The 15715-nt window shown below is 40.8% G+C and overlaps 1 protein-coding gene across 1 annotated transcript in view; it reads right to left on the bottom strand.

Moving 5' to 3' along the window:
- Positions 1–15715, bottom strand: part of fbn2b (fibrillin 2b) — a 55107-nt gene that overhangs the window by 23544 nt on the left and 15848 nt on the right. Inside the window, exons 5-9 of the mRNA XM_028403978.1 lie at positions 15548–15643; positions 15021–15116; positions 7360–7557; positions 4158–4283; positions 1007–1132 (exon numbers count right to left, since the gene is read on the bottom strand). Of these exons, the coding sequence (XP_028259779.1) occupies positions 1007–1132; positions 4158–4283; positions 7360–7557; positions 15021–15116; positions 15548–15643 (642 nt within the window). The remainder of the gene's footprint in view (positions 1–1006; positions 1133–4157; positions 4284–7359; positions 7558–15020; positions 15117–15547; positions 15644–15715) is intronic.

The following is a 15715-nucleotide window of genomic DNA, read 5'->3' as shown; positions in this document are numbered from 1 at the left end:
AAGTGGAAAGGGAGAAAAAATATGAATATGGACACACATAAGCACAGACCGATGGAGACGTTTTGTAGTTTAGTGAATGGAGCACTGTGTCAATTTGCAGCTCTCTAGGCTGTTAGTGAGTCTTTTGTTAGCTTTATCTTAAAGATAGCAAAGATCATTTGAATTACTTGCATCTCCATACATTTTTTCGTTTTCATAAAGCCAAAGGGCCCCTCTTGTCCAGTGCCTACATGTTGGCTCACTATATACATTTTTGCCAGCTAGGTTCCAGATTGATGCCATCTTGTATTTCTACTTTTTCCTCTTTGTTTGCACTTTAAACAACACCATATGTTTATCAAATTGAAGTTTAACAACCCCACTACATGACAGGCAAACTCACACTCTATCTATAAGATCAACTCCCACTTTGTGTATGTAAATGTGGGCACGTGTAATATGGAGTTGGCTCGTCATGAAGAAATCGATCTGGTTTCTCTCGCCCTTTTTCCAAAACAAAATATTTCTACAGATGATGGATACCACATGGGGAAAGTAGGAAATAAGAATAAATAGGGGAATATTTTTATAATGAAAGTGCAGGAGCTTTATAGGAGCTGCTCTCCGATGCTTAAATAAATCATCCATTTGGAGCCAAATCTTGAAATCATATAATAACAGCTGGCTGTGTATATGCCATGAGCTGTGAGGACTGCAGCAATACGTTTACACCTGGTAGTGTTTCATTGGATATCAATAAGGTATGCACTGTATGTTGGTCAGGGTGTGTGTGAATGAGTCAGAGGGGCACTAACATTAGAACAGATTAATGCTGTCAAGGCCTAATAGTGCGTGCAAGTGTGTCTGCACATGGTGACTACAGGTCTGCAGGCCAGCTTGACTCATCAGTGCTGCACTCACAGGAAACAGTGATCGAGGGAGGGAAGTTCCAGCCAGATGTGAAGCTTTTAGCCAGCCAGGGGGTGAGGAAATGCACAGACAGAACGAAAAAGTGTGTGTGACTCACCCACACATCTGGAGCCATCTGTGCTGGAGATGTAGCCTCGTGGACAGGTGCAGACGTAGCTACCAGCAGTGTTGGTGCATTCTCCTCCATCGCACACACCAGGAATGGTGCTGCACTCATCGATATCTGAAACAAACAATGACATCATAAATACCATACCTAATCACATCATGGAACACATCTGCCAATACTTCTTTGTTTGGAAAGACGCAGTAGCATGCAGAAGACATTTGTATTACACCAGAGCAGTAGTTTATCTCTTGTGTAAAATTAAGTAAACCAAATGCATCTGCAGTCCACCAAAAAGGAATCATTTTACTATCAAAGCAGCATATAGCACTGACGGTGTCGGTGTACGTGTAACCTCATGCAGCAAAATTATACAAAGTATTACATAGAAATTCCAATCAAATGGTGAGGATGGAGATGGGAGGATGTAGTTTTTAGCTGCTATGTGTGGCTGCTGCTGCCAGACAGTCCTCACCTTTGTGAAGGAGATGATGGATTGAGACACTCTACCTAAACACCCAAAGCTGGGATCAGCACTTTAGCATTACTAAAAGATAAAGAGATGCACAGATAAATGATGAGAACAGAGATGTGGTTGTGCGAGTAATTTCTTCAGTATTGTTTCCAATTGACAAGCTGAAAATGACCTGATTTAAGCATTCTGTGGTCTTACACAGAAACATCTGTGGTGCATGGGAGTACCCGAGCAAAGTCCTTGGCAGAACCCAACTCAGTGTGGCACACTTAATGGTGGCATTAGGTGGAATTATTTCATGAGTCTGGGCCTCGCTGTTCCATGATGGGGAACGAAAGAAGTTGCAGAAAGTATTGGGTTTTTATGATGTGTCACGCTTACATATGTAATTACTGCACCACTATGGGGCATAATTACAGCAGTAGTCAGAGGTGGTGCACATGGTAATGTGTGTGTGCCCTGTACATTTAGTTAGAAAAGTAAAAGGTGTCTTTTAGTGTTTGTCTTCAATGGGCAACTCCTAGTTTTCTTAGCTTGTGTGTGTGCGTGTGTCTGGCATGGCTAAGCGGCTGTTCTTCCCCTGCTGACTCCTGTCTGACAGCAGTGGCAGAAGGCCTAGGTGCGGCAGTAAAAGCCCAGCCAAATAAACATTGTGTCAGCAGCAACAACAGCACGCCAGACATTACTCCACACAGACGCACCGCTGAGGGACTCCCTGTATGTGAAAAGGGTAATGTGTGTAAATGTAAATGTCTATAGTGGGGCCATTTGTGTATAGCAGCTGTATAACACTTATCAGATCGTAAAAAACACCAATAGGTATGTACGTAATTCAACTTGTCATCTCATCTAAATCTTTGTATGTAAAACTGTGAGTGAGTGTGTATTTGCACTGCGTAAGTGAGTGAGAATTTTTGAGTGTCAGAGCAACGGGGAGGTCTGTGTCTGTAATGAGAACGTCTCCCAGATGCTGTAAGTGTTTCTTTGTTCAGCAGTAACAGCTGGTTTTCAGCCAAAGCACGGTATTTATGGAAGGAAAATGGAAGGCAAGGCAGAAAAAGCAAGAAGAGCAGGAGAAGGCTAAAAAGGAGAGACTTTTGAGCACAGTCTCTAGTAAAAGCTGGCTGGAAAACCAGGTGCCCTGGTGTCCCTGAGACAATCAGACACCCATGACATCTTAACTGCCCCAAAACCTCATTTATATTACTGTCAAAGTTTTTAGTGAGGCTGTTTGTGTTTTAGCTTCATAGGCATTTAAATTAAAACATCCACTAAGGATGCTAGTCTGATGTCAGATGTCAGATAGATTTTTTTTTATTTCTATAGTGGAAAATTTAAATCCTTCTTCAGTGATTGTTGTAAATAATCTACATGAAAGCTCTAGTGATAATCACACTTTCACATTGAATATAGGGAGGCTTGAATAACCCTCAGGATTTCCACAAATCTTCTCTCATGTGTAGCCACATAATCATCAGTTGCCACTTCTTCATCAATATAGTAAAGTAGAATAGACTTCCAGTTACTAGACAGAGGTCAAAAGGTCACAAGGCACTCAAGGGTGTTAAGTAATTGCTTAAGCTTCTTTTCAGTCTAAGATACCACTTGGAATGTTAGTTATAACATCCCAACACCCAAATTGCATTGGGCTCTCTTAGCATTTCTGGAAACACTCCTTACATTACTATTCTGAACTGAGGTGGCGTTACTCTAAAACCACAACTGAAACTCTGGTGAGTTTAGTGAAGTCATCCTCCCCATTTCCTCCTTCATTTACTGAGACATAAATCAGTCGTTGGTGTGTCATGGTAATTGCTTCCCATGAATCTAACAGTGGAAACACAAGTTCCCAGTGAATACAAATAGTTGTATTCTTCCTGTATCTGGCAAAACTGTTAGAATTACTACTAGCTAATAAAAGCAGAATCCAGATAATAATTTATACACTGATAAACTGTGATATCCAGTGGCCTTGTTCAGTGGAATAAATGTCAACTGGTTGGAACAATTCTTGAGCTTTCTGTAATCCTCTCAGAAGACTAAAAACACATCGGCTTTGGTCCAAAAGACACAACCCCTGCCTGGCTAACTATCAGACTGTTTAGGGCATTGTTTAAATTCCACACAATCAACACATTGTAATGTGAATCCACTCTGCTTTAACTCCGAGCACATCGCCACTCTTTAAGTCCCTGTGGAGATTTGTCAAACTAATCACAGCAAGCTCATAAATGTACAAACTATGACTGTCTCACAAATAACTCAACAACGTCTCATTTAAGCATCTTTGGGACTATTGACAATAAGCCTGTTAATTTAAGTTGTCTTGTACTTTATTTAAAGCTTCAAAATGTGGCAAAACATGTTTTTTTCTGTTAGTGATTCATATCAATGAATTAAGTGATGTTTTTGGCTGCTAATTACACTTTTAAATCAACAATTGGCCTTAAACAACACAATCATTAAATCGAATCTTTTATTGCAGTTAGACCTGAGGCTTATGTGCAACAGATGCACTAATTTTACATATTTTTTTTTACAGGGTGAACTTTCTTTCCTCCTCCATATTGGCTACATATAAGCAACATGCAATGGCCTCTAGCTAGCAATTAAGGCAATGGTCTCTGTTATTGACAATCTTGATTTTTTTTTTCTGGTCAGACTCACCTTCACATTTGTGACTGGTTTCACTCTGTCGGTGGCCAGCAGGGCATTTACATTCATATGATCCCACAGTGTTGATGCAGTTGCCTCCCGCACAAAGACCTGGCACTGCCTGGCACTCATCCACATCTAAAGTTAAAAAAAAAAAATAGAATCTGGTGACACATGCAAACTTTCAAATAATATGCAGTTCATGCTCTAGTGTTCATAATCATTCAGTGGTTTTTTGCATTTATTCTGTCACATATCTTCTTAATTTTCCTTTTTATTTCCACGTTTTACCATTAAGAATTGGCTAAAAATGGGCATTAACTGAACTGTGGCTTTGATGTCTAAGACCAAATCCAGAAAGACCCACTCCCGCTCTTGTTTGAACAGGAAATGACTTTTTAAATGTACGTTTTTCCCGGTATTCAATGTGACTCACATTTACCAGCATTGTGAATATGTCAGTGGGTGGGGTTCTTGTATAAAATTATGGATTCCTCTGATCCTGTCTACCCTGGGGCAGACACAATGGGTTTCTATTCACCTCAGTTAAAGTCACTGAGCATAATCCTATACTTAAAATACAATTTATCAACAGTATGTTTTTAATATTCTTAAAACATTCAATCACAGAAAATCTGAAAGAAATGTCTAGTTTTCTGTGGCACTAAAACTGAGAGAAAAAAGCAACCACCGGCCAACATCCTGATGTGGAGCCGGGAGTGCACTCCTTACATTTGGTTTCATGGTCATGTGTGCTTTGTACTGCTGCCAGCAAGACGTTGCTCGAGGCTCTCTGGCGATTAGGTGTCTTTAGTGTTTTTGTGTGTGTGTGTGTGTGAGAGAGAGAGAGAGAGTAGAAAGTCAGAGAGAAGATGGAAACAGACATTTAGAGAGAGAAGGAAGCACAGACAATGAAAAAGAGAGGCAGAGAGGAGATATGGCAGTGACACACTGTAGAGATAAGTTACTCTCTCACACTGGCATACCTATAACATGTGAGCAACCTGGCAACCCCAGCAAAAAGAAAGGAAGCCAAATACAAATCATTTACTGCTCCCAGATGCAGTGCATTCAGTTATTCTCATAAATAATATACAGACTTGTACATATGGCTGTGTGGATTCTGGCATTACTGTATTATATGGAAGGCTCCCTGTAATAACTTTAGGAACGCATGTCTGTTTCTGTTTGCCAGGAGTGTGTACATGAATAATTATTAGTGCTTGCAGTATGTTTTCTCTTATTATGATTTTTGTGAATAGGGTGTGTTTATAATAATTGTAAGTAGTAAAATACATTCTTAGAACTGTCATACAAAATTTCCCCAAAGTTGTATTTGTAAAACTGATTACAAAGCTTCCCAAGTTTCTAGCAGCAGTAGTTTGAAAAGGTCTGTGTCACCATAACTAAAACCATGAAAACCTCTTGTTTGCACAATTTCCTGCCAAAATGAGCTGTTGCTTGGGCTCAGCCATTCATTTCTCACACCTGGGTTTGTTTTGTGTGACAAAACAAACAGATACATACAAAGATTTGTAACAAAGATCTGCTTTGTCCCTGATGAAAGGAAGAGCACCTCACATTTAAGACATGAGGTTTTTTTAAGTTACCTTATGAAGCAGTTCAATCACAAACTCACACAAATCCTTCAGGCTGCAAGTTATGTGCTTGTGGCTGAACCATGGATAGTTTCATCACATGGCGCCCTTTGAGTACCTGCAGATATGTATTAGATAGATACTAATACTTGCTAGTCTTTAAAGATCCTCACTAACATGTTTTGTTTGTTTTTCAGTGATTTGGGCTCTGACCAAATGAGGGGTAGCACTGATAGATGATGACTGATGGATGGTTCATCCTATCAACTGCTGAGTATTCTGTTTTATAGGACAATTTTCCAGATGGTTCTGTGTAACACACCATCTGGCCTGTCTTGTTATCTATAAGTCCTTAAATGCAAAATACATGAATTTTTGCATAAATCCCCTTTAGCGCTAACAGTGTTGAAGTGTGACCAGGTGGCTGGAGATCAGTGTAAAAATACTTCACAGACAAAAACAGTCTCATGCTATGACGACACAAAGATATCAGCTATTACAATCTGCCTGGGGTAATGTTGGGTTTATCCAACAACTGAAGGTCCTGGCTGGACTCATTTAACGGACATGACCTCCACATGTGTCATATATTGATGTAAGCTTATTGCTTAGTCTGGTAAGAGGCCATAGGTTATTGGAAAGGCATGCATAGAGAATCAGGGCTTGTCCGATGGCGTTCTGGGACACCAGCAGCAGGAATGTTGATGAAAAAGACAAGACAAGTCCCACCTCATGTTTATCTTTCACCATACTGCAGTGGTATAGAATAGCACTTTAAAGTGTTTGCATACAAATAACTCTCCCAGTTCTGTGTCTTATCCTGGTTTTGATCATGTTAGAACATTGGGCTTAAAGGAAATGTAAATTCTGGTAATCACTATACACACATGATTATAACAGAATGAGAGATTCTGATCATACAATTGAAATCTCACAGCCACCGCAATAAAAATGTTTACATATCTAATGTAAAAAGTGACACTAAAAATGGATTCTTCTTGTTCCATAGCTTGGTTTGATGTTTCAAAAGACATGCAGCCTTTCTAACGATTTGGGGCCAAATCCAAAGCTACAGAAATCAAATGATGTCATTCTACATTACACAACAGCTTTTATACACTTAATATTACTCCCAGTAGTCTGGTAAAGTAAATGTGAGATTTAAAGCTAATACCCCCAGGCATCTGTTTCTGTATGCCAGTCATTATGTTTGTAGAAGGGAATAAACATGAGTTTGAGGCAGACAGATTTGACAGCAGAACCTAAACCTGCCCACTGTTTAAAGATTTTTCTGACTATGCAGGGATGCAGAAATGTGTGTATACAGCTTCTGACAGGAAAAAAACAAGCTTGTATCCGGCCTACTGTGTATGTGTAAACACGCTCTGTGTTGTTAACACTAGTCTGAGGATGTTGTGCAACAGTGATAGCAGCTGAGATGATGATGGATAAAGTAATGGTTAGAATGTTTATCACAGGGATTGTGTGTGCTGGTGGGTGCATTTCATCGTCTTTGCGTGTGTTATTATGTGTGTCCTACTTCATCACTTTTAAAATGAAGACCTGAACAGAAGACCTGCCAGGTGTGTATACAAGAAAAAACAGTGAGGTCTGACCTTGGCAGGCGCCGGTGCGGATGTTGGGGATGAAGCCTCGTCTGCAGGGGTGCGGCTGGGCGGGACACTGCTCACAAGGGTGGCCCCATGCTCGGCCTATGGTAGCGCAGCAGAGAGTCTTGGTACAGACGATTCCACTCAGCTGGCCCTGACACATCTGGTTGTTTACCTGGGTGAAGCATGGCCCAGTCCTGTAGTCTGTGGTGGGAGGGAAATGTATATTCTTTGTTAGTTGGTGGCTGATTGAACTTTCGACTTCCCAAATGAAAAAGCAGTGATTCATTTCCTCGAACACATCTGGAGGACAGAAATAGGACATTTCTTTTTGATGGGGAAGGTCTATTCCATCTTACTCACGTCAGTGATCTTAATTTTTGTCAAATTTTACAACAGATGCAAGAGTGGAAAAATAAATGGCACTGCTTTAGAAGAGGATGGGGAGGAAGGAAATGACAGTGAACAACTTAGACACATCCTCACAGTTAAATCACATCCAATGTTTAGTCTTTAGATAACATTAAAGACTAAATTAGATACAACCAGCTTATAAGAAGAGCTTTTAAGCAGCAAGCTTTATCAGAACTATAGAGAGTAGCAGCAAAACAGATCCTGTGAGGCATGTGATTTCATAAATCATCCTATTAAACCAGTGCAGATTAGAAAAAACATTTAGACTTTCTTTCAGGGGATAATGGAATAGGTTTTGAATCACTGCTGTAAATTTCTGTGAGAATTAACCAGAGGGACTGGCATACCAAAGCACACTCCAGTGCTTAAACAGTGGTGGTTTGTGTGTTGGACCAGTGACAATACAAGCAGCTAATGACAGCGTAGCCACCTAACAATGCTAAAAAACAATGACATCTACATGTTTTCTTTCAGACAATACAAAAAATGGTGAAAATCTAAAGAGCATAGAATGGTCCCTAGGTGGAAGTGTCGAAATTGTAAGTCCTCTAGTAGCCTTTGGGTACTGGCTCCAAACTGCTGCTCTCGTGTTAAAATGGCCACCTATAGAAGTTCTGTTTTTATGCCTGTGTTTGGATTAAGCAGGAGTTTAGGCAGAGTATGATGCTGTCAACATGGTGAGGGTTGGAGTTTATGACAAGGACTCAAATTGGCTCTTCATAAAACTGAGGGTAATGTCACAGACAATTTGTCCATGGGCGCTGGCCATGTGAAATGAGAATGGTGTGCACACACACACACACACATACACACACACACACACATTAAAAGAACAGATGTCCTTAGCTCAGCAATCACCTTGCCTTCTTGCTGCACGGCTGCTTGCCAGTGGAACTGGCATAATCTTGTTAAATGCACTTCACAAATCAGACACAATGACCTCATGCTGAAACAATTTCAGCAATACGATGTGCGTCCTTTCAATCACATACAGCCTAATGACGGCTTCCCTTGTGGGAGAAGCCCTTATTAAGCTCTCTGCAGTGGCGCCAAACTTAATATAGCCTTCATTAAACAAGTAGATTGTTAGATTGTCACAGTGGAGATGAAAGGCAAACTTATGCATGGCTGACTAGCCAAGGCTGTTGACAGTGAGATGTGGCAGCCTGGAGGACAGAATAAGATGGAAAGATAGGAGTCAGTGGCAGTGTCTGGAGGGAGTTGCTCTCTAGACTTATTAGTTCCTTGTGCAATATGAAAGGGGATCACAGAGAATGGGGCAAAGAGCAGGGAAGGAAAAAAACAGAACGAGAGAAGAAAGTAGGTCAAACTGAGCATTCAGGTTTAGGCTCAAGCCAGCTCTTCCTCTCATCCATCTGTCTTTATTTCTCTTTCCCACTTCAGGTCTTTCACTCTCTGTCTGCCTGCATGCCTGCCTGCCGATCAGCTGCTTTTTTATCTTCTATCTTCATATGACCCATTTAGCACTGTAGAGAGGCAACCTACACCACATGCGTTTCTTCACATTCTGGACAAACACTGCATACTATAGCCAAGTTAGAATTTATCCTATATATAAAGGTAAAGAATAAGCCATCCTTGTAATGACTTCTGGATAACAGTGATGTAGAGAAATGAGTAAAAAAACATTTTTTTTAAAAAGTTGGCTTTTGATTTTCACTATTACTATGGGCAAATGGACTTTCCCACACTCAGACCATCTAGACAGCCAAACACAGCAGCCAAGTTCAGCAGCGTATGCACGTGTGCTTAATTAAATATATATGGATTCTTTCTCAAACACTGCTCCACTCTTGTCTGTCTCACAGAAACACGTGTGCACCCAAGAATGCACATACTTGTCTGTGTACATAACACACTCCTGAAGCAAAAACAAGGCATCCGTCTGAGCCGCAGCATCGAGCCAAACAAAAGACTGGAGCAGCATTCAAAGCTTTCTTTAAAAGCAAAGAATAAGAATGAATAAAGCCTGCCTGTCTCAAAGCTACTCAGCGTGTGCGCCCCATCTGTGCAACATTTTTGTTTGCACAAATGTGGGGAAAAGAGGACATTTCATGCAAGTAGGTTTCAGTCCAGAGGTTAGCACATGTGTCAGACCATGCACATCTGTGTGTTATACATGTAAATTTAGTGGACACATGCAAGTATGAGCACTGGCAGGTTGAGACAAGAGTGATTCAACATCCTGAGTCAGTGAGCTGACAGCACTCGGAAGCAATTTTGTCTAATTAGAGCTCAAATTGCTCAATAGATCAAAAACATTCTGCTATGCTCTTTCCAATGATTTCACCTGAATCCACTAGTTAGTGACCCTTGTCTTCATTCAAAGATCTCCAGTTTCATCATAACCTTGATGCTAAGTACACTCATGGTATACATCACAATGACAAGTCTTTTATTGTGTAAAATGCAGGACTTTTAGTGAATTTCTGCCGACGATAATGCAGCTCAGAACTTGCTTAAAGCAACTAATGCGCTCTCACATTAATTTACCAGCCAGACATGTCAGACAACATTAACTGGATCTGACTTTTCACATATGAAGCTGTTTTTGCAGTCAAACTGACCCCATCTGATAGCTGTGATCACTCATCAAAACCATTTACTGTCCACTCTGATGAAAGTAGGATTAAAGGAAGATAACACACTGTAAAAGGGTGAAGTGAGAACACATTCAATCCTGTCTGGAACTTCAAGCCTTCTAGGAAAAACATTTTCCCATCAACCCTATCCAGCTTTAAGATCACAGAAACAGGACAGGGGGCACTGATTTTAACACTGGAGGGAAAAGAGAGGAAAAAACAAATGGCACAAGAGAAGAGGAAAACTCATTTCAGACTCAATAACAGATGAAGTATTTATAAAACTCGCAAGAGGGGAAAGTTGCTAAGATAAGAAAGTTGAAATATGAGATTAGTGCTTCGAAATGAGGCTTTTATCATTAATGCAAACTTTCCTTTGACAAAAGTTCAGCAAGTCAAATAAATAAAGAGAAGAAATGTACAGTTTGTATACAAATGCTGTGGGTGAATGTGTGTGAACATGCATGTGTTTTCAACCGGATTCCCTTCTAGACTTTATACAGCTGGAAGATTTACTCTGAGCCTAAACGTCATGCCGTTACTCACCTGTTAAGAAATGTTCTAATTATCGTGTGTGTGTGTGTGTGTGTGTGTGTGTGTGTGTGTGTTTAAGCCTGGTTGGTGTGTGCAGACTGAGCACATGTCTGGCGGCTCTTGTGGAATTTCTGATTGTAGCGTTTTGTTTGTGTCCGTGTATCCTTCTGCTGATGTGGATATAAATAAATGATTCAAATGTGCTGGCTTGTTTGTTTGTGTGTGTTGTGTGTGTGTGTACATTTCTTTCCATCCTAGCCAACCATAGCAGTCTCTGTTAGTCTTATCAGTGCTGTTATCAACAGGCTTGAAATCACTCTTTTCCCTTAGCTGTAATCATTCCTCAAGGAGTCTGCTCCTTTCATTTCTTCCACTCCAAAGGCAGCCACTCAAACGTGACTAAATGTTTAACACAGCACAAACATAAACACACACATAGTACAAGGGTAACAACTGTGGGAGAACTGCATGGGAGAGATAAGCTTTTCAGCATTCAAGAGCCTCATGAAAAAGCTACATACACTTTGTGGACATTTTGTAATTCAGAAAGTTGAAGTAATCTTACATCATGTGGCGTCAGGTTGCAGATGTTGCCCTTCCTCTCTCATTGTTTCTGTATCTGACCCATTGTATTGTTAAATCTTGTCTTGACTTCTATTTTCGTCTGTTTTGGGAAACTTCCCGTCACAGTACTGTCCAGCAATAGACGGCACAATGGCCAATCATGCGGTCTCTATCAAGTGGTCTCCAGTCTCCATCAACAACTACCACTCATGGGGCGTTCATTTTACTTACTCAACAAAGAGCAATGTCTTTGGTGATTTTTTTACTTAACCAAGAGTATTTTGGTCCATTTATCATCTGGTAAATCGAAGACAGTCACCGTCCTATGAGGCTACTCAAGTATTGATTTGGAGAAACAAGAGCCTCCAAATTTAATGGGCTGACTTTTTGTTTATGAGATGGATCATCAAATTTTAGAGCCTCCATGAAGAGCGGTCCCTAAAACCAGCTTGTGAAATGTGATGCACCTAATTACATTTGATTCATAACATGATGACTTAATTCAGAACAGATAATCATATCTGGATAAACCACAGGCCTCATTATATTAGGAGTGCCCAGAGAGACACAATTTCAGACATGGACTAAAGCAGTGTTGCAGGATTTTAAAATACTTTACCAGTTCTCAGTTAACATTTGCCCCTTTGTGGTTTGTTGCAGATTTTGCTGGAGAAACTTCTGCATATGGAAAACACATATATGGGGTCACTATTAAAAAACAATGTAGACTTGGTGTAGATCAAATTTAGCAAGGCTCCGAACTGGCTGACTCATGTTAAATTGTCACTGGGGATATTTTCCACAGAATGACCCGTGCCTGCTCTGAAGTCCCACCCGAAGTCCCAGTGCAGCCATTCTGTCCAGCCATGTTCTGTCCACTCATATCCATACTCAATAGGGCAGAAATAGCTCAACTTCCTGCATTTAAAAAGCTCATGACGTCACCATTCGCCAGGGAACAAAATTGCTCTGTGATTATTGTTTCATTTGGCCTGGGCTAAATAGAAACTGGCTCCAGAGACTGCAGAGGTTCACTAAGCCAGACTGGATAGAGCAGTGCTGGAACAGAGTTTGTTTACTGAACCAAAGCTGATGTGTGTCTGTTCTTGTTATTGTTCTGTTACTGTACATGCATGCAAAAAGCTATTCGCACAGTTAAATGTGGGACTAATGCTGGGTATACACTGTGCGATTTTGGGCTGTCCCAGACGAAAGACAACCATCGTAGGAGAATCATGGCAATATCTTTGGCCGTGGCTCTAAAATGGTGGTCTTACGTCGCACTGTGAGACAGGTTTGACGGTGGTCATTGTCAACATCTTGCGAACAAAGATAACCTGAGATAAAATTCTAGCTTCAGTGTGACAGCTGTTACGTCCACATCTTACCCCTTCTTGCATATTGACATACGTCATAACCTGCGATCGCCTGCGATTCAATAAATGGTCATAGTACAATCTGCACACATTAAACTTGACGTCACATATGCTATGTCAGATTGTATTCTTTTGTAGTTGTATCTGCATGTTAATTTTGCAGTATTCCTGTTATTTAGACCACAAAAATTGCATTAGCTTAGTCAAGTGTAGCACTGTATAAAGCATAGGCAAATGTACAGCTGTGTTTGATATAAAAACAACACAAACCCGTAAAGAGCCACACACAGTGTTCAACTAAGCATACATACAAAGTATACTAACAAAAGCATTAGATAGTCTAAATGTGTTACCATCCCAACATTCTGGAAAATGTTTATGATATAAGAATGCCAACTGTATTTATACTAACAAGCAATTCCCACAAAGCTGCATTTGCACACCCTCCCCACACACGCAGAGGTTTCCCATGACTTAATCCCGCACGCCCAGTTCACTGGTTGACTTTCACTGCCTTCACAATCACAGTTCATCAGCTGTCTTCTCCCTGAATCACACTCTAAATCGACTGACTCATGGCCTCACTTACACAAACTCTAAAACCACAATACCCAAGGATACACCAGGGACGCTGTTGTGTTTTCAAGCCAAACTCCATTATAAAGGCATTTAGTGGTCATTAATCAGAATCATTGAACTCTCTATGATAATCAGTCTCTAAATTTGACAGTTATTTTTGGGCGAGTGTGATAATTATGCTAATTATGTTATTGGAGGATAAAAGTTCTAATGTCTGTTACTTCTCTGACTGAATTATGTTGGTAATTTTGGCCTATCACCTTTCTCTCTCTGAAGAATATCTGGGACCAAAAACTCACACACAAACAAAGATTTACAAGCATTTCCCTTGTGATTACGTTAAAGTTCTTTGGTCTCCTCACTCCTCCAACAAGGAGAGAGTTTGCTCTCCTGTTCAACAAGCTTTGTGTACACAGCTGGGGAGTCCATTTTTCATTTTCACTCTGGCCCTTCCATCTGCCTTCCCTCCATCCTTTCTCTCTCTCTCTCTATCGATGCCTCCCTACCTTGTTCCGTTCCTCATCAGGAAATGTCCACCACCATTTCACAAAGAAACTCTATTTTGTCAGTCCGGTGGGATGTTGTAGGAAAGGAGGGGGGTGTATTTATTACCAGATGTTTTTAAGGCTCCCTCTGACAAGCCCAAAATTTTGTATTTTCCAAGAAAACAAGACCCATGAGTTTCATGAGGGAGTGAGAGGTAGGAAAGGAAAGTTAAAGAATTTAATTAAGTGATAAGTTAAATACATTAGGACAAAAGAAGAAAAGTGGAAGTAAGAAACGGAACATTTGTGGCTGTTTGCATACACACACATCTGTAATGGGGGGGATGCAGAGGACAGCTAGAAGCTGAGCAATGGCAGGTCAAGAACAGGTTCTTGCTATTGGAAATATCCTGTTTGGTGGATTACAGACTGTAATGATGACACTTGGGTGTATTTGAAGTATCATTATAAAAAAAAGCCATATGCAGTAAGCCAACACAGCTTCATCAACATTTTTACTTTTAGTTAACTGGTTGGATTTGTCTGTCCCCCCCTCTCAGATCTGGGCTTTGTGTTTTTTATCTTGTACCCCTTGGAAGCAGCAGAAGTGTCAGAAGAGAACTTGTTTGAAGGTGCAAAGGTTTTCCTCCTCTTCAACAAGGTGAACTGAGGTGAGCAGAAACTAAGCCCAGCCATGAATTCAGACATTTTTTTCAACTGCCAAGAGACTGCACCACCTACTTTCAACAGCCTGCCATCACTGGCCACTACAAACATACCACGGGCTACTATTCAAAGTGCAGGAGATGAACACCCACTGTTTGTCTGAGCTAGGTGTATGAAGTCATCCAGAAGAGCCTGAACTGTCTGGACTGATAGGAACAACACTCATAGGCACATGGCAAGATCAAAGTTTTAACATTAGAATGTGTGTGTGGGAAGGGGGTGTATTGATAAAAGGGCAGGGTCACACTCTTCATATCTGACTCTTTGCTGTTAATTTCATCTTGGCTGGGTTGACTTCCAGTCAGAAGGTACCAGAGGGCTGTCACAGCATAAATATCCATTCAAACTTAAAATCATGACACATAGGAATGAGGATGAGCTCTCACCTCTCTCGCACTGCGGGCCAGTGAAACCGTAGACACAGGCACATCTGTTAGGCCCGATGCAGCGCCCACCATTCTGGCAGCCACTTTCACACACAGCTAAAAGAGACACAGGGAAAAAGGGTTATTCACTGAGAATTACACGCTTAGCATACACTTTCAGTTGTTTTCACAGTCTCACAAAGTTTGAAGTGGCATACCACATTCTGTATATTTGTGTGATAAATAATTCTGGAACTGAAAATGGTGGCAACATTTTTAGGGCTATTGTAGCAACCAGTCTTAACATGGCTGTAAAACCTGTGGTTGTGTGTGTAAGTACATATAAATCAAGCAGTTGGGATGTGACGTCAGCCAAACAACCATATATGTTGTTTCTGGAATTGTTGGCAATCATCTTACTCTGTCAGTTTTGTATGGACATGTCCAGTTCCATTTTTTTATAACTACATTGTTATTGCAGCACAGTGTCCAACCCGCCACACACATGTACACCCTGTTGAGCTGACTCTGCAGCAGCTTGCACTCACGCTGTCCACAGTGGCTGCCTGTGTATCCCTTTGTGCAGGAGCAGGAATCCTCTGCGCAGCTGCCTCCATTCATACACCTGACGTTACAGGACTGAACTGTGAAAGAGAGAAAAAGGTTTTTCTTCAGGGAATTATTACTCAGTAACAGGCAAACCTAAGAGTTACCTT

This window comes from Parambassis ranga, chromosome 4, assembly GCF_900634625.1.
Source record: "Parambassis ranga chromosome 4, fParRan2.1, whole genome shotgun sequence".
Taxonomy (NCBI): domain Eukaryota; kingdom Metazoa; phylum Chordata; class Actinopteri; family Ambassidae; genus Parambassis; species Parambassis ranga.
This window is presented reverse-complemented; position numbering and strand designations above follow the sequence as displayed.